General features: G+C 43.6%; 1 protein-coding gene across 4 annotated transcripts in view; it reads left to right on the forward strand.

Annotated features, from left to right (window-relative positions):
* Positions 1 to 18,584, forward strand: part of FAM3B (FAM3 metabolism regulating signaling molecule B) — a 55,085-nt gene that overhangs the window by 23,346 nt on the left and 13,155 nt on the right. For 2 of the 4 annotated variants that reach the window (XM_007968640.3, XM_007968598.3), the window contains 4 exons: positions 6,799 to 6,922; positions 12,894 to 12,952; positions 16,480 to 16,530; positions 18,115 to 18,202. In XM_007968640.3, the coding sequence (XP_007966831.1) occupies positions 6,799 to 6,922; positions 12,894 to 12,952; positions 16,480 to 16,530; positions 18,115 to 18,202 (322 nt within the window). The remainder of the gene's footprint in view (positions 1 to 6,798; positions 6,923 to 12,893; positions 12,953 to 16,479; positions 16,531 to 18,114; positions 18,203 to 18,584) is intronic. The other 2 variants (XM_007968586.3, XM_007968578.3) reach the window with 2 other exon arrangements.

An 18,584-nucleotide genomic window follows, 5' to 3' on the forward strand; every position in this document is an offset into this window, starting at 1 on the left:
ATTCTGTTGATGTGGTATATCACATTATTGATTTGTATATGTTGAATCATCCTTGCATCTGTCCTTGCAAGGATAGGTCCCTCTTGGTCATGGTGATTTAGTTTAGATATTTGGCCCTGCCCAAATCTCATTTGGAATTGTAATTCCCAATGCTGGAGGTGGAGCCTGGAGGGGGAGGTATTTGGATCATGAGGGTGCATCCTTTACAGCTTGGTGCTGCCTTTGTGATAGTGAGTTCTTGTGAGATCTGGTAATTTAAAAGTGTGTGGCACCTCCCCCTGCCACTCTATCTCACTTGCTCCTACTTTCACCATGTGACATGCCTGCTCCCCTTCACCTTCCACCATGATTGTGATTGTAAGCTTCCTGAGGCCTCCCTAGAAGCTAAGCAGATGCCAGCACCAAGCTTTCTGTAAAGCCTGCAGGACCATGAGCCAATTAAACCTCTTTATAAATTACACAATCTTAGACATTTCTTTATAGCAGTGCAAGAATGGACTAATACACATGGCGAATGATTTTTTTAATGTCTTGTTGAATTCAATTTGCTAGTATACATATTTTGTTGAGGAATTTGGCATCTATGTTATCCGGGATATTGACCTACACTTTTATTTTCCTGTAGTGCCCTTGTCTGGCTTTGGTATCAGGGTAATACTGGCCTCATAAAGTGAGTTTGGAAGCATTCCTTCCTCTTCAGTTTTTCGGAAGAGTTTGAAATTGGTTGGTATTAGTTCTTTAATTGGTTGGTAAAATTCAGCCATGAAGCCATCTGGTCCTGAGATTTTTTTTTTTTTTTTTTTTTTTTTTTTTTTTTTTGATGAAGACTTTCTATTACTGACTTAGTCTCCTTACATTTATTGGTCTATTCCTTTTTTTGGTGTATAATTGTTCACAATAGTCTCTTATGATACTTCAGTGTTTCTGTGGTATCAGTGGTAATGTCTGCTCTTTCATTACTGATTTTATTTGAGTCTTCTCTTTCTTTTTTTCTTACTCTAGCTAAAGGTTTGTCAATTTTTTCTCTTTTCAAAAAACCAAGTCTGTTTTTATGACCTTTTCTATTGTTTTTCTAGGCTCCATTTCATGTACTTCTGTTATGATTGTTGTCATTTTTTTCCTTCTAACTTTGGGCTTAGTTTGTTCTTCATTTTCTAGTTTCTTGATGTATAACCTTAGGTTGTTTATGTGAGATCTTTTTTTAATGTACGCATTTATTACTATAAACTCCTCTTAGAACTGTTTTGCTGTATCTCATAAGTTTTAATTTGTTGTGTTTCTGGTTTTATTTTTGTATTTTTTTGTCTCAAGATAGTTTTTAATCTCCCTTTTAATTTCTTCTTTGATCCATTGGCTGTTCAGAAGCCAATGTTGTTTGATTTCTATATATTTGTGAATTTTCTGAAATTACTTTCTGATATGGCTTGAATCCATGTCCTCACCAAATCTCATGTTGAATTGTAATCCTCAGTGTTGGAAATGGGGCCTGGTGAAATGTGATTGGCTCGTGGGAATGGATTTCTTATGAATGGTTTAGCACCATCTTCTTGGTACTGTTCTCATGATAATGAGTGAGTTCTCACGAGATCTGGTTGTTAAAAAATGTGTGGTACCTCCCTCTTCTCTCTCTTGCTCCTGCTCTGGCCATGTGATATGCCTGCTACCCCTGTTGCTTCTGCCATGATTATAAGTTTCCTGGGGCCTCCCTAGAAGCTGAGAAGATGCTAGCATTATACTTCCTGTACAGCCTGTGGAACTGTGAGCCAATTAAAACCCTTTTCTTTCTAAATTACCCAGTCTCAGATATTTCTTTATAGCAGTGCAAGAATGGACTAATACAGAACATTGGTACTAGGAGTGGAACATTGCTATAAAGATATATGAAAATGAGGAAGCAACTTTGGAACTGGGAAACAGGCAGAGATTGGAAAACTTTGGAGGCTCAGAAGACAAGAAGATGAGCGAAAGTTTGGAACTTCCTAGAGACTAGTTGAATGGTTGTGACCAAAATGCTGATAATGAGGTGGATGGTGAAGGCCAGGTTGAAGAAGTCTCAGATGGAAATGAGGAACTTATTGGGAAATGGAGCAAAGGTCACTTTTATTATGCCTTAGCAAAGAGCTTGGCTGCATTGTGCCCCTGACCTAGGGATCTGTGGAACTCTGAACTTGAGACTGATGATTTAGGGTATCTGATGGAATAAATTTCTAAGCAGCAAAGCATTTAAGATATGACCTGTCTGCTTCTAGTAACCTGTGCTTATAAGTGTGAGCAAAGAAGTGACCTAAAGTTGGAACTTATATTTAAAGGGGAAGCAGAGCATAAAAGTTCAGAAAATGTGCAGCCTGGCCATGTGGTAAAAGAGAAAAACCTATTTTCACAGGAAGAATTCAAGCAGGCTGCAGAAATTTGCATAAGTGAAAAGAAACCTAGTGCTATTAGCCAGACAATGGGAAAAAGGCCCCAAAGGCATTTCAAAGACCTTTGCCGCAGCCCCTCCTGTCACACAGGCCCAGAAGTTTAAGAATACAGCATGGTTTCATGGGTCAGTCCCAGGGCCCCGCTAACCTGCTATTCCCTGCATCTCAGCAGCTCTTGTTTCAGCCATGGCTCAAAGGGGCCCAGGTACGGCTGAAGCTGCTGCTTCAGAGGGTTCAGGCCATAAGCCTGGGGGGCGTTCACATGATATTAAGGCTGCAGGTGCACAGAATGCAAGAGTTAATCCTTGGGAGCCTCCACCTAGATTTCAGAGAATACATGGGAAATCCTGAGTGCTCAAGCAGAAGCCGCTGCAGGGGCAGAACCTCTACTAGAACAGTGCAAAGGGGAAATGTGGGGTTTGAGCCCCCACACTAGTTCCCACTGGAGCACTGCCTAGTGGAGCTGTGGGAAGAGGGCCACCATCCTCCAGACCCCAGAGTGGCAGATCCTGGCAGCTTGCACCCTCAGCATGGAAAAGCCACAGAAACTTAATGCCAGTTTGTGAGAGCAGCCTCAGGGACTGAGCCTTGCAAAGCCACTGGGGTGGGACTAGTTGCCCAAGGCCTTGAGAGTCCACCCGTCATACCAGTGTACCCTGGATGTGAGACATGGAGTAAAAGGAGATTGTTTTGGAGCTTTAAGATTTGATAACTACCCTGCTGGGTTTTGGACTCGTGTGGGGCCTGTAGCCTCTTTCTTTTGGCTGATTTTTCCCTTTTAAGATGGGAATATTTTACCCAATGCTTGTACCTCCATTGTGTCTTGGAAGTAAATAACTTATTTTTGATTTTTACAGGTTTGTAGGTGGAAGAGATTTGCCTTATCTCAGATGAGACGGGATTTTGGACTTTTGAGTTAATGCTGGAATGATTTTGGACTTTGGGGGACTATTGAGAAGGCATAATTGTATTTTGCAATGTGAGAAGGACAAGATGTTTGGGGGACCAGGGGCAAAATGATATGATTTGGATTTATGTCCCCAACAAATCTCATGTCAAATTTTAATCCCTGTTGTTGGAGGTGGGGCATGGTGGGAGGTGTTTGGATCATAAGAGTGGATGCCTCATGAATGGTTTGGCACCATCCCCTTGATGCAGTGCTCATGATAGTGAATTTTCATGAGATTCGGTTGTTTAAAAGTGTGTGGCACCTCCTTCCCACCCTCATTCTCTATTGCTCCTGCTCTGGCCATGCTCCCACTTTGCCTTCCACCATGATTTAAGTTTCCTGAGGCCTCCCCAGAAGCTAAGCAGATACTAGCACCATGCTTCCTGTACAACCTGCAGAACCATGAGCCAATTAAATCTCTTTTCTTTATAAATTACTCAGTCTCAGGTATTTCTTTATAGCAATGGGATAACGGCCTAATGTACTCCTATTATTGATTTCTAGTTTCATGCCATGGTAGTAGGAAAAGATACTTGATGCTATTTCAATCTTCTTACGTTTTTGTTAAGCTTTGTTTTGTGACCTGATATATGGTCTGTCCTGGAAGGCACTCCATGTGTGCTTGAGAATAATGGATATTTTGTTGCTGCTGAATGGAATGCTCTGTATATGTCTATTAGATGCATTTGGTATAAAGAGCAATTCAAGTCTCCTATGCTGAGTTGATGTCCCATCAGTATTTATATGTTGAAACCTCATCACTCATCTGATAGTATTAAGAGGTAGGGCCTTGTGGAAAGTAAGACGTGAAGACTTATGAATGGGATTAGAGCCCCTATGAATGGTATTAACACCCTTATAAAAGAGATTGAAGGGGGCATGTTTGCCCCTTTCCACCATGTCAGGACACAGCAACAAGGTGCAATCTATGAAAAATGGGCCCTCATCAGACATTGTATCTGCTAGCACCCTGACCTTGGATTTCCCAGCCTCTAGAAATAGACCAGGCATGGTGGCTCACATCTGTAATCCCAGCACTTTGAGAGGCTGAGGTGGGTAGATCACCTGAGGTCAGGAGTTCAAGACCAGCCTGGCCAACATGGCAAAACCCCATCTCTACTAAAAAGACAAAAATTAGCCAGATGTGGTGGTGCGTGCCTGTAGTCCCAGCTACTTGGGAGGGTGAGGCAGGTGAATCACTTGAACCTGAGAGGCAGAGGTTGCAGTGAGCCGAGATCATGCCACCACACTCCAGCCTAGGCAACAGAGTGAGACTCCATCTCAAAAACAACAAGAAGTTTAAGAAATAAATTTGTATTATTTACAAATTACCTAGCCTAAGGTATATTTTTAAAACAGCCTGAACAGACTAAGACAAAATTTAATTTTTAAATAATTTTCTGCCTGGCTGATCTGTTGTTGAAAATGGGATATTGACATCCACTACTATTATTGTATTACAGTTTATCTCTGCCTTCAGATCTCTTAATTTTTGCATTTAGGTGCTCTGATGTTTGGTGCATATATATATATACACACACACACACACACATACAGACACACACAATTATGTCTTCTTGATGAATTCACTCCTTTATTATCATATAATTACCATCTTTGCCTTTTTTCAAAGTTTGACTTAAAGTCTGTTTAAACTGATGTAAATATAGCTATCCCTGCTCTCTTTTGGTTTCCATTTGCATGAAATATTTTTTCCATCCTTTCATTTTCAATCTATACATTTTTTAAAGGTGAAGTGAGTCTCCTATAGGCAACATATAGTTGGGTCTTGTTTTTGTGTTTGTTTTTAAATCCATCAAGCTAATCTATATCTTTTGAGAATTTAATTCATTTACATTTGAGGTAATTATTGATAGATAAGGCTTTACTGCTTCCATTTTGTTCATTGTTTCCTGGTTGTTTTGTAGATCCTTTTTTCCTTTCTTCCTGTCTTACTGTCTTTGTTTCCGATTATATGGTTTTCTATAGTGGTATACTTTGATTATTTTTTTTTAAATTTATTTATTATTATTATACTTTAAGTTGTAGGGTACATGTGCATAACGTGCAGGTTTGTTACATATGTATACTTGTGCCATGTTGGTGTGCTGCACCCATCAACTCGTCATTTACATCAGGTATAACTCCCAATGCAATCCCTCCCCCCTCCCCCCTACTTTGATTCTTTACTTGTGATATTTTATGTATAATCTACCATTTTGCTGACTATACTTCTTAGTTTAAGGTGCTAAGAGTACAGTAATTCATAAAATAGAGCCAAGTCTCTACTCAAACTTAAGGTGAGAGAGTGCTTTGTGAATTCCTTTCTGCAGACTTAGGATTTAAATCTGAAGTGAGCACAGCCCTGTGGGTTCTGTGGGTGATGATAGACAACTATTCTGGGATCTGAGCAGGATCAGTAGTGATGCAGTGAAAGATGTGTGGGGGCTGTTGGGACATGGGAGCCTCAGGGGTGTTCGGGGCCAGGTGGACTCCTCGCATTCCAGCCTCAGGTCCCTCAATCCTCCCAAATTGCTGACAACTGTGAAATAAGGATGCTTATGCCAGGATCTGACATCATAGCATCCTGGGCAAAAAGCTCAGTTCCTCACACTCAAGTGAAGGAGAGTGGGTCAGCTGTGGTGGTCAGATGTATGTGGTATAGAGTGTGTGTGTGTCTGTGTGATATGGTGTGTGTTGGGGGGGAATGTGTGTGGGAGTGGTGTGGTGTGTGTGTGTACATGTACAGTGTGTGTGTGTCTGTATGGTATGGTGTGCATATGTGTGTGGTGAGTACATGGTGTGTGTGTGAGATGTGCAGTATGTTGTATGATGTGTGTGAATGTGTGCTGTGTATGGTGTGGGGTGTGTGTGTGATACATCATGTGGTGTGTGTGTATGCATGTGTGGTGTGTGTGTCAGTGTGTTGAGTATGTGATGTGTTGTATGCTGTGTATGGTGTGTGTGTTTATAGTGTCTGTGGCATGTTGTGTGATGTGTGTGTGTTTAAGGTGTCTAAGGCTGTGTAGATGCGGATGCTTTATAGATGCTCCACAGAGGGCTGTCTTTGCTCACCAGCTCTCTTAGACCCCTGTAATCTTTCTTTTATTGTACTGCAAATTACATTGCCCACCAAGAACGTCACAATGGGCAGCCATGGGCAGTGATTCCCAGCCCTTTTGAAATTTTTACGCTACTCAGTATCCCTCTCTCTCTTTGCTTATTTGTCACTTTAAAATAAAATCAGATTCAGTGAGCTTTGTGTCTTTAGGGGAATTCTCAGTGAAGCCTGGAAATCCTTCCCCTCAGGTTTTCCCACTGCTGCTTGGAGTTTCTGGTATGAAGTGCTGGTGCTCTCCACCAAGCAGCAGGTGCATCTGCAAATTACTGTGGGATGTTAACGGCTATATACTTTCTTATTCATTACAGCCCCAGTCCCCAAAAGGCAAAAATGTGACCACTGGACTCCCTGCCCATCTGACACCTATGCCTACAGGTTACTCAGCGGAGGTGGCATAAACAAGTACGCCAAAATCTGCTTTGAGGATAACCTGTAAGTACCAGTGTTTAGAAGGAAAATAAAGCTATCCTACTGATTCTTCCACCTTCCCTGAGGCTGACCAAGCAGCAGTTCTGCCCATAGGAGAGAACTATATGTCGTTGGTCTCAGGCAAAAGGCTGAGAGCATCCAAGTGGAAATGAGAAAGCTCTGCTGTATTCACCAGGGAAGGAGCTGATTGTCTCTAATGGCTGTATGTGTCCAGTGTTGAATGGTTTTACTGTTTCATTTGACTGCAGTTATACTTAGGATTTAAATCTGAAGTGAGCACAGCCCTGAGGGTTCTGTGGGTGATGATAGACAACTACTCTAGGATCTGAGTAGGGATCAGTAGTGATGCAGTGAAAGGCATGTGGGGGACGTAGGGGCATGGGAGCCTCAGGGGTGTTCAGGGCCAGGTGGGCTCTGAACAAAGTTAGACTACTTTAAAAAGCGAAGTTAGACTACTTTACTTTGAATATGTGGCAAAGTCCTTCAAAGTCATGGGAATATGAAAATTCAGCTGATAGTTTCTTAGTTTTATTTTATGATCCTCACCCTCCTGGATTAAAGCAGGTGTTGTTTCTGTTTGCAGTCCATATTTCACACTTCTTCAATATTTTGGGAAAATCTATATAGGATTGATACTATTTCTTCGTTAAATATTTGGTGTGATTTCCTAACAAAGTCATCCTGGCTTGGAAGGGTTTGTTTTGAGGTGTTTAACTGCAAATTTAATTGATGTAATAAGTACAGCACTACTTAAGTTACCTGTTTCTTCTTGAGTGGGCCTTTTTTTTTTTTTTTTTTTGTGCTTCCTTGATTTATAGCACAGCCGAGTCTTTCTTTGTTCAGACTGAAATCAGCCATTTCTCTAAAAGGACAGTTCCTTAATGGGACATGGTATTTAGAAACTGAGATCTAGACACCCATGGCCACTTTTAGTGGACAGAACCAAGTAATGCATTTGTTTCTAAATCATAAATTTACATTAGCATTTACAATTCAAATTCAACAGTGCAGGAGTCTTACCCCTTAAGTTCTTTGATTTTACATTTTAACTCTTCCTTTACACTGAGAATCTTGGTTCCTAGTACTATTAACCTTTGCCTTCAAATTGCAATACCAGGACTACTAACAATACAACTACTGAGCGAAGTTAAAAAATGTCGTTTGCAGTTCCTTACAGGTTTAAAAATATTTTATTAAGGGTATAAAAAGTCAGATGTCTATATTAATCAAGGCTCTCCAGAGAGACAGAGCCAATGGCGGTGGGAGGTAGGAAGAGAAAGGAAAGAGTGGATTTATTCATTAGGGAAATTGGCGTATGCAATTATGGAGGCCAAGAGGTCCCATGACAGGCCATCTGCAAGTTGGAGACCCTGGGATGCTGGTAACATGGCTGAGTCCAAGTACCAAAGCCTCAGAACCAGAGAGGCAGATGGTGTAATTCTCAGTTTGAAAATCAATAGGAGATGGGGGGTCTGCTGGTGTCAGTCTTGGAGTCTAAAGGCTGGAGAGCCTGGAGTTCTCATGTTCAAAGTAGGAGAAGTAGAAGGGTGTCCCAGCTCCAGCAGACAGAGAGAGAGAGACAAAAGGTCATTGAAGTTATCTTTTTTTTTTTTTTTTTGAAACAGAGTCTCTCTCTGTCACCAGGCTGGAGTACAGTGGCGCCATCTCGGCTCACTGCAATCTCTGCCTCCCAGGTTCAAGCAGTTCTCCTGCTTCAGCCTCCCGAGTAGCTGGGACTACAGGCGCGCACCACCATGCCCAGCTAATTTTTGTATTTTTAGTAGAGACAGAGTTTCACCATGTTGGCCAGGATGGTCTTGATCTCTTGACCTTGTGATCTGCCTGCCTTAACCTCCCAAAGTGCTGGGATTACAGGTGTGAGCCACCATGCCCAGCCAAAGTTGTCCTTTTATAAGGAACCCACCCACTCCTGTGATAACAGCATTAATCCATTCAGGAGGGCAGAGTCGTCATGGCCTAATCACTTCCTAAATGTCCCACCTCTTAATATTGTTGCAATAGCAATGAAATTTCCACATGACTTTGAGAGGTGACAAACATTCAACTCATAGCAATGGCCACAGTCATATGAAATAATTACTTTCCCTGTAGCTATTTTACATTGGACTAATTTCCATTTGCTTTCAATGCTAGGTTTTTCTCTTTTTCTTTGGGTTTCATTTAATTTTTGTATATATATTTATGTTGTTAAGAAATCAGCATTATGTTTGAACATTACAGTTCCAAAAAAGGAGGCTCAGAGAAATCTTCCCTGTATTCTCCACCTTTTCTCCCCACCTCCTGTTCCCATCTCCATTAATTTTTAAATTAGTTTTTGATTTATTCTTCCAGTATTTTTTAATGGCAAAAAATAAGCTATATATATATAATTAATACATATCTATGTATGTTTTGTATACATGTATATATGTGCATGTATACATGTGAATATATATGTGTGTATAAATATATGCACATATATGTGTATATACACATGTATATACATATACACTCATGTACACACACATATATATCCTTTCTTACATAAAAGGTGGTAAACTCTATACACAGTTTTGACTTTGGCTTTCTTCACTTAACAGTTAATAGAGATTATTCCATATCAGTGCATAAGGCTTTTCCTCATTTCCTTTATTGATATGTGGTATTCCATAGCATGGATGTGTCATAGTTTATTCAGCTAGTTCTGCACTGATAGGCATTTCTGATGTTTGATATATTTTGGTATTACCAGTAATGCTGCAATGAATAACATGATGAATATATCATTTTGTAATAAATTATGATAAGGTGAACACTTGTGTAACCACCATCCTGGCTAAGAAATAGACTATCACTTATCTCTCCATAAGCCCTCTGTGTACCCCTTCCCAAATGCAACTTCCTCTTTCCTTCCTGCCCAATGGTAACCTGGATTTTTTTTATGTCGATTAATTTCCTCACTTTGCTTGGTAGTTTTACTGCCTAAGCATGCATTACAAAATACTGTTATTTAATTAAACATTTGTTTAATGTTGTCTGTTTTGGACTTTGTATAAATGGAATCGTAAACCAAATACTCTTTTGTGTCTGAGATTTATCCTTCTTGTTGGATGTAGCTATTGTTCTTAGATGTTCATTGCTGTCTCATATTGCATTGCATAAATATGTTACAGTTATCCACTCTATGGTTGAATGACATTTGAGTCTTCCCCAGTTTGGGGTTATTATGCCCAGTACTGTTTATGTCTCTTGGTGCACATGCACATACATTTCTGTTGAGTGTTTTTTTGCAGAAGGATTCTCACAACTAGCCTCAAATTCGGTGATACTCTAGAAAAACTCCTAAGACCCAATAACATGTTACACTTATAGGTAAGGTTTATTACAGCAAAAGACACAGAGCAAACGCTGCTGCATGTTCTGCTGATGGTGAATTCTTCTAGTTTATGCTTCTCTGAAGTATCTTTATTTCACCTTCATTCCTGAAAAATAGCATGGCCTGCTGATGGTGAATCCTTCCAGTTTATGTTTCTTTGAAATATCTTTATTTCATCTTTGTTCCTGAAAAATACTTTTGCAGGCTGTGTTGGCCATTATTTTATTTCAGCACATTCAAGGTACTATTCCACTGTCTTCTAGGTTCTATATTTTCTTTTTGAGAAGTCAGCTGACAGTCTTATTGTTGCTACTGTGAAAGTAACTGCCTATTCCCCTCATCCCTGTAACCTTTGAGATTCCTTGTCTTTGGTTTTCAACATTTGTACCCCAGTGTGTCTTTTGTTGTTTTATCTTCTTTGGAGTTTTTTTGAGTTTCTTAAATATGTAGGTATTGAAGTCCTTCATCAAATTTAACAAATTATCTGCTCTTGTATCTTCTGCCCATTCACTTTCTCCTCTTCTTCTGAGATTCTTAATGAAACATATGTTAGACCTTATCACTACTATATTCTCTATAGCCTACAGTCTATTTTGTATTTTCCATTTGTTTATCTCTCTGCTCTTTATCATGGACAGAGATGTTTTCCATTCACTGATTCTCTCTTCCACTGTGCCTAATCTGCTGTCAAACCCATTCATTCATTACTGATTTTAGGTTACTATATTATCTTAGTTTTAGAAATTTATTCTGGTTCTTTTTTAAATCAGCATGTCAGTTTTGGTACTTTTCAGTTCTGAAATTTTTAATTTTATCAACCATGTTTTTGAATACATTATAGTTAAAGTCTGAGTTGGATAACTCTAGCATTTTGTCTCTAATTTAAGCATTTAGACCTTATTTGGTCTCTAATGTATACAACCATTTAGAGTGCCTGTGAGTCTGTCACTGTTATCTACTGTTTTCTGCTGGTTCCATTGGCTCTTGTGTGCGTTGGCTTCTTTCCTCATGTGTCAGGTTTCATATGATCTTGCACCTGTTTTTTTAGAAAAATTGAGGCATGGGATGATATCTTCTTCTGAGGAATTGGGACCTGGAACCTTTAGCAGAACAGGATGACCTGAATAAGTGTTAAAGATTTTCTGGGCCACCTAGTTGACTAAAAACTAGGCTGAAGTTTATACAAGCTCTGATTTATTTCTGGTTTGCTCTCACTTTCAGGATTCAACCCTTTGTGGCCTCAGCCCAAATAAGATGTGGGAGATTTAACATGGCCCTGACCTTGGCTCCCAACTTCTGTTTCCTTGGCTCACATGGTTGTCAGAAGAGCTGTTCACATCCTTACACACCTTTTCTGGAATCAGAAAATTCTCCTTGGTTAAAAGTAGTTTTAAATGCTGGACTTACCAACCTGAAATTTAGTCTTCTCCCAGATCTTGGCCTGGGAAATTCTTTACTACCTTATTTGGTCTCTAATGTATACAACCAGATCTTTAACAACAACAGCAACAATAAAACTTGCCTCATGTTTTCTGTTTTTCTCTATTAGAGAGTTGGTTTAGATTAGCCAATTTTCTATTATCAGAAAGTTCTTTCTGCTTCAAGTTATTATGGAATATTCTCTAAAATTATCAAAAAGCACTAAGCCTAGAAAACTCATAGGGGAGTTTAGGTAAAGGTGTCAAAACAGAATATTAAAGTTTTGTGTTCACTATTCCAAAGCATGGAGAAAGGAGGAAAGCTTCCAAATTCTTTTCATAAAGCTAACGTCATTGATTCTGACACTTGACAATGGGAACATGCACATGTACAACATGCACACACACAATTTCTGTGATCTTCAGCAATAATTACCATCTCCAGGAAAGTCATTTAGTCTTCCTGATTTTAGGGCACAATCCTCTTGAATTTGGCTTTTCATATTCTCCAATTTAAAGGTTAAAAATTAAGTGACATAGTTGGGCACAGTGGCTCATGTCTATAATCCCAGTGCTTTGGGAGGCTGAAGTGGGCAGATCACTTGAGCTCAAGAGTTCAAGACCCGCCCTTAGCTGCATGGCAAAACTCCATCTCTACAAAACAAATTTTTAAAAGTAGCTAGTTATAGTGGTGCATGCTTGTAGTTCCAGCTACTTGGGAGACTGAGATGGAAGGATTGTTTGAGCCTGAGAGGCAGAGGTTGCAGAGAGCCAAGATCGCACAACTGCACTCCAGTCTAGATGACAGAGTGAGACCCTGCCTCAATCAATAAATAGATAATAAATTAACAAAAAAGTACATCTGTGAAGAGTCTGAGCTAAATAAATGTTGGTTTTTCTTCACCCTAGCCATTTGTCTAAATTATAAGATTGAATGCAGTGTCCAGGTGCCCTGAGATTCCAGGTCCTCTGAGGGACTGAGTCTGTAGACATTGGGAGTAGATGTGTGTGGGTAAGCATGGGGGTGGTGTTCTCAGGAGCTGCACCAAGGCCAGTGCAGACCTTCAAGGAAAAGGTGGGGGACAGCAGATGAGACTGACATTTGGTCAGGCGAAGACTTCGTGGAGCGGGGAGAGTCGCACGCCTCTTGGTACTTGACTAATGCTTAGCTCCATTTCAGGCTCATGGGAGAAAAGCTGGGAAATGTTGCCAGAGGAATAAACATTGCCATTGTCAACTGTAAGTTATTAAATATTTTCTTTAAACTTCTCTAAAAGCTCTCTGATCAGATTTGCAAAGGTACCTTGGGTTTTCAAGACTTTTGCACATGATTTAGGCTAGGTTTATATTTTAATGCATTTTAAAATTATATATTCAATTATTTTTACATGTCTCACTTCACAGATTATTTGTGGTTCTAACAACAAATAAACAACTGAAAACCAAATACAGATTTTATTTTAAAAAAAGGAAAAAACAGAGGGATAGGCCAAAGGTAGGGTTAAAACCAGAAGGGCCGCCAAAGGGGTGCAGCCTGTGGTCCTGGACTGAGCCTCTCATTTGCTCCCAGAGTCCCAGTGTCTGCTTAGGGGCTGAGACCACAGACCATCTCATACTTCTGTGTGATAAGAGCCACTGCAGCCTCATGGGAAACAAAACCTGGCCTTTCTCTTAGGTCTGCAAAATAGTTCTCTCACAGTTGCCATTGAGGGGCCCGGAGGAGAAGGAAAGGGTTTCCCACAACGTCCCTATGAGTGAGTGGACATATAGCCCCGAGACGTGAGGGCTGTGGAAGTGGAGATAAAATGCTCCTAGTCTGACAGCCCTGAAGGAGACTGTAAAGTAGGAAGTGAACAGGCTGATTGGGCTCTGGTGTTCCTGTGGGTTGAGGCAGGTGGGCCTGGTTGAGGGGGGCATCTGGTGTTTCTGTGGGATAAGGCAGGTCGGCCTGGCTGAGGGGGCTCTGGTGTATCTGTGGGCTGAGGTGTGTGGGCCTGGCTGAGGGGGCTTTAGTGTTTCTGTGGGCTCAACTGCTTGGGCCTGGCTGAGCTGCTTGGGCCTGGCTGAGCAGACTCTGGTGTTTCTGTGGGATGAGGCGGTTGGGCCTGGCTGAGGGGACTCTGGTGTTTCTGTGGGCAGAGGCGGATGGGCCTGGCTGAGGGGACTCTGGTGTTTCTGTGGGCAGAGGCGGATGGGCCTGGCTGAGGGGACTCTGGTGTTTCTGTGGGCAGAGGCGGATGGGCCTGGCTGAGGGGACTCTGGTGTTTCTGTGGGCTGAGGCGGTTATGCCTGGCTGAGGGGACTCTGGTGTTTCTGTGGGCTGAGGTGGTTGGGCCTCGCTGAGGGGACTCTGGTGTTTCTGTGGGCTGAGGTGTGTGGGCCTGGCTGAGGGGGCTTTAGTGTTTCTGTGGGCTCAACTGCTTGGGCCTGGCTGAGCTGCTTGGGCCTGGCTGAGCAGACTCTGGTGTTTCTGTGGGATGAGGCGGTTGGGCCTGGCTGAGGGGACTCTGGTGTTTCTGTGGGCAGAGGCGGATGGGCCTGGCTGAGGGGACTCTGGTGTTTCTGTGGGCTGAGGTGGTTATGCCTGTCTGAAGGGACTCTGGTGTTTCTGTGGGATGAGGCGGTTGGGCCTGGCTGAGGGGACTCTGGTGTTTCTGTGGGCTGAGGCGGTTATGCCTGTCTGAAGGGACTCTGGTGTTTCTGTGGGCAGAGGCGGTTATGCCTGGCTGAGGGGACTCTGGTGTTTCTGTGGGCTGAGGCGGTTATGCCTGGCTGAGGGGACTCTGGTGTTTCTGTGGGCTGAGGCGGTTATGCCTGGCTGAGGGGACTCTGGTGTTTCTGTGGGCTGAGGTGGTTGGGCCTCGCTGAGGGGACTCTGGTGTTTCTGTGGGCTGAGGCGGTTATGCCTGGCTGAGGGGACTCTGGTGTTTCTGTGGGCTGAGGTGGTTGGGCCTCGCTGAGGGGACTCTGGTGTTTCTGTGGGATAAGGCGTGTGGGCCTGGCTGAAGGGGCTCTGGTGTTTCTGTGGGCTGAGGTGGTTATGCCTGGCTGAAGGGACTCTGGTGTTTCTGTGGGCTGAGGTGGTTGGGCCTCGCTGAGGGGACTCTGGTGTTTCTGTGGGCTGAGGCGGTTATGCCTGGCTGAGGGGACTCTGGTGTTTCTGTGGGCTGAGGTGGTTGGGCCTCGCTGAGGGGACTCTGGTGTTTCTGTAGGATGAGGCAGGTGGGCCCGGCGGAGGGGGCTCTGGTGTTGCTGTGGGCCAAGGTGGTTGGGCCTGACTGAGGGGGCTGTGATATTTCTGTGGGCTGAGGCAGGAGGCCCTGGCTGTGGGGGCTGTGGTGTTTCTGTGGGCTGAGGCAGGTGGGCCTGGCTGAGCGGACTCTGGTGTTTCTCTGGGTTGAGCTGATTGGGCCTGGCTGAGGGGACTCTGGTGTTTCTGTAGGATGAGGCGGGTGTGCCTGGCTGAGGGGGCTCTGGTGTGGCTGAAGTGATTGGGCCTGGCTGATGGAGTTCTGGTGTTTCTGTGGGCTGAGGCGTTTGGGCCTGGCTGAGGGGGCTCTGGTGTTTCTGTGGGCTGAAGTGATTGGGCCTGGCTGAGGGGACTGTGGTGTTTCTGTGGGCTGAGCTTGTTGGGCCTGGCTGAGGGGACTCCTGTGTTTCTGTTGGATGAGGCGGGTGGGTCTTTCTGAGGGGGCTGTGGTGTTTCTGTTGGCTGAGGTGGTTTGGCCTGGCTGAGGGCGCTCTGGTGTTTCTGTGGAACGACATGGTTGGGCGTGGCTGAGGGGACTCTGGTGTTTCTGTGCCCTGAGCTGTTTGGGCCTCGCTGAGAGAACTCTAGTGTTTCTGTGGGCTGAGGCGGGCGGGCCTGACTGAGGGGACTCTGGTGTTTCTGTGGCTGAACTGGTTGGGCATGGCTGAGGGGACTCTGGTGTTTCTGTGGCTGAACTGGTTGGGCATGGCTGAGGGGACTCTGGTGTTTCTGTGGGCTGAGGCGGTTGCGCCTGTCTGAGGGGGCTGTGCTGTTTCTGTGGGATGAGGCGGTTGGGTGTGAATGAGGGGGCTCCTGTATTTCTGTGGACTAAGGTGATTGGGCCTGGCTAAGGTGATTGTGGTGTTTCTGTGGGATAAGGCGTGTGGGCCTGGCTGAAGGGGCTCTGGTGTTTCTGTGGGCTCAGCTGGTTGGACCTGGCTGAGGGCACTCTGGTGTTTCTGTGGGATGAGGCGGTTGGGCCTGGCTGAGGAGGCTCTGGTGTTTCTGTGGGCTGAGGTGGTTAGGCCTGGCTGAGGGGACTCTGGTGTTTCTGTGGGATGAGGCAGGTAGGCCTGGCTGAGGGGGCTCTGGTGTTTCTGTGGGCTAAACTGATTGGGCCTGGCTGAGGGGACTCTGGTGTTTCTGTGGGATGAGGCAGGTAGGCCTAGCTGAGGGGGCTCTGGTGTTTCTGTGGGCTGAGGCGGTTGGGCCTGGCTGAGGGGGCTCTGGTGTTTCTGTGGGACGAGGTGGGTGGGGGAGTTGTTAGTGTTCCATCAATTGTAATGTGAAGCAAACTGGTAGAAAGTTCTAGCACATCTTCCAGCACTTTCCTGTGATCTTGTTTTGGGGACTCTCCTCAAAGGGCCAGCCGTGTCTCTGCAGGCCGGATCATTACATCAGTGGGGTTTCCTTGAGATAGACAGGGAAGAAATATTTCCTTCCCCAGGCCCTGGTGTCACAAGTGTGCCCTAGTTCTGTGAACTTTCCTTTAAAATACTATTTCTTTCATTTTCAGATGTAACTGGGAATGTGACAGCAACACAACGTTTTGATATGTATGAAGGTGGTAAGAAAATTTTTTCTGTTAAAATTCAAATGAATTTTAAACATAAAATTAAGATTACAAAGCACAAAGAAAAATGTCAACCATTTTTATTTTGTCTACTAGAAAAATGCCAGCAGCTCTCCTGAGTAATCTAGTGTGGTCTTATGTAGATCCTCTTAAACTCTAATTGAATTCATAGAACATTTGAAGGCATCATCTAGAAATGTCTTTTCTTCTGTTAGTTTTCTTCAGTCTTTCTCTTTTTAGCTCTCATGATATAATAAGAAAGAGAAAAAGCCTTAAAAAAAAAAAAAAAAAAAAAAAACCGGTCGGGCGCTGTGGCTCACGCCTGTAATTCCAGCACTTTGGGAGGCTGAGGCAGGCGGATCACGAGGTTAGGAGATTGAGACCATCCTGGCCAACAGGGTGAAACCCCGTCTCTACTAAAAATACAAAAAATTAGCCAGGTGTGGTGGCGTGCACCTGTAGTCCCAGCTACTCGGGAGGCTGAGGCAGGAGAATGACGTGAACCCGGGAGGCGGAGCTTGCAGTGAGCCGAGATCGCACCACTGCACTCCAGCCTGGGTGACAGAGTGAGGCTCCATCTCAAAAAAAAAAAAAAAATACAGTCACCAGCATCCAGCCCTAAATACCATCATCCTTTGAAAGCTGTCACAATTACTCCTGGTGACTCACAGTGCTCTGCTGGGTGCAGCACAAGAATTCCCAGAACCCACGGGTGCCCAGTCTCTCTCAATGGTCTCTCCTTTCTGGGCACTGACTCTTGACTACAGTTGCTGGCCAGGATATACTATCTCCTCTTATTTTTATATATCACTGAGACTGTCAAAAACAAGCTTTTATAAAGATAGTGAGGACAAAGAATAGAAAACGCCTGCACCCACCCAATGAGAAGGACACAGCTGTACTCTGCAGTTAACCTAAGCAAAACAGTAAATAATGAGCCACAGTGGTGAGTAACAGGATTTGTGGTTTATCTTTATTTTATAAGGCATAGATAAGTCTCTTGGCACAGACTTGCCCGTGTTCCACACGTCTCATGTTTGAGTTCTGTGTGAGTCTGTCTTCTGCACAGGGAGGTGTGATTGCAAGGCTACTCTGCTCAGTGGTCATGGTGTGGGTGTGGCGCTTTATCAGTGACCGCAGAGAACACTCCACCTGTGCCACACAGGCTGCTGCTTGTTAAGAGTTTGGTTAATATAATCTTTATGATCTCATTTCTAAGGAGGGTTTTTTTTTTCTTTTTCTTTCTTTTTCTACCAGAGGCTCTACTTCTCTTGTTTGTTGGTCAAAAAAAAGCTCCTTATCTTGACCCCCTTTCACTACCACCCTGAACACCTATTGCAAGTGTTCTGCCTAGTTCTTTTCCTTCTATACTGTGCCACTCACCTCACATAGTCCCCATGGTACCCAGTGAATGTTCACATATCCAGAGCTAGCACACCATCTGCAGAGTTGAGCAGCGAGAAGAACCCCAAGGATTCAGAGTGGACACAGAATGCAGGTGCAGGAGGAAGCCCAGCACCCAAGGCAGAGCCTCAGTGAAGAGCAAAGACCCTAAAACTGACTTGCATCCCCCAATAGATAACTCTGGACCGATGATAAAGTTTATTCAGAGTGCTCCTCCAAAGTCCCTGCTCTTCATGGTGACCTATGACGACGGAAGCACAAGGTGAGTGGGTGTAGATGTGTCACAGCGGTGGGCAAGAGAAGCCAGCTGGGGCAGAGACTGCCAGGGCCTCTTAGTGACATCCTCTGGGGAGAAGTAGAAAGTCCAGGAGCAAAGTACTTCTCTAAGGAGAAAGAATGAAAGATCATGACAAAATAGATGGCATTTCTTTAAAAAAATTACATCGCTAACCACAGAAGTACTAGAATCTAAATCAAAGGAGTATTTCAAGGAATCAAGACAAAGCTGCTGTTGACCATAATTAGGACAGAAAAACTAACCTCTAGACAGAAAGCCTAAACCCAGGGTGGCATTAATACTTACAGCAATGTGAAAGGAAATTGAGATAATTTCCCTATAGAAATAGGAAAAGAGGCTGGGCGCA

The sequence above is a fragment of the Chlorocebus sabaeus genome, chromosome 2 (assembly GCF_047675955.1).
Source record: "Chlorocebus sabaeus isolate Y175 chromosome 2, mChlSab1.0.hap1, whole genome shotgun sequence".
Taxonomy (NCBI): domain Eukaryota; kingdom Metazoa; phylum Chordata; class Mammalia; order Primates; family Cercopithecidae; genus Chlorocebus; species Chlorocebus sabaeus.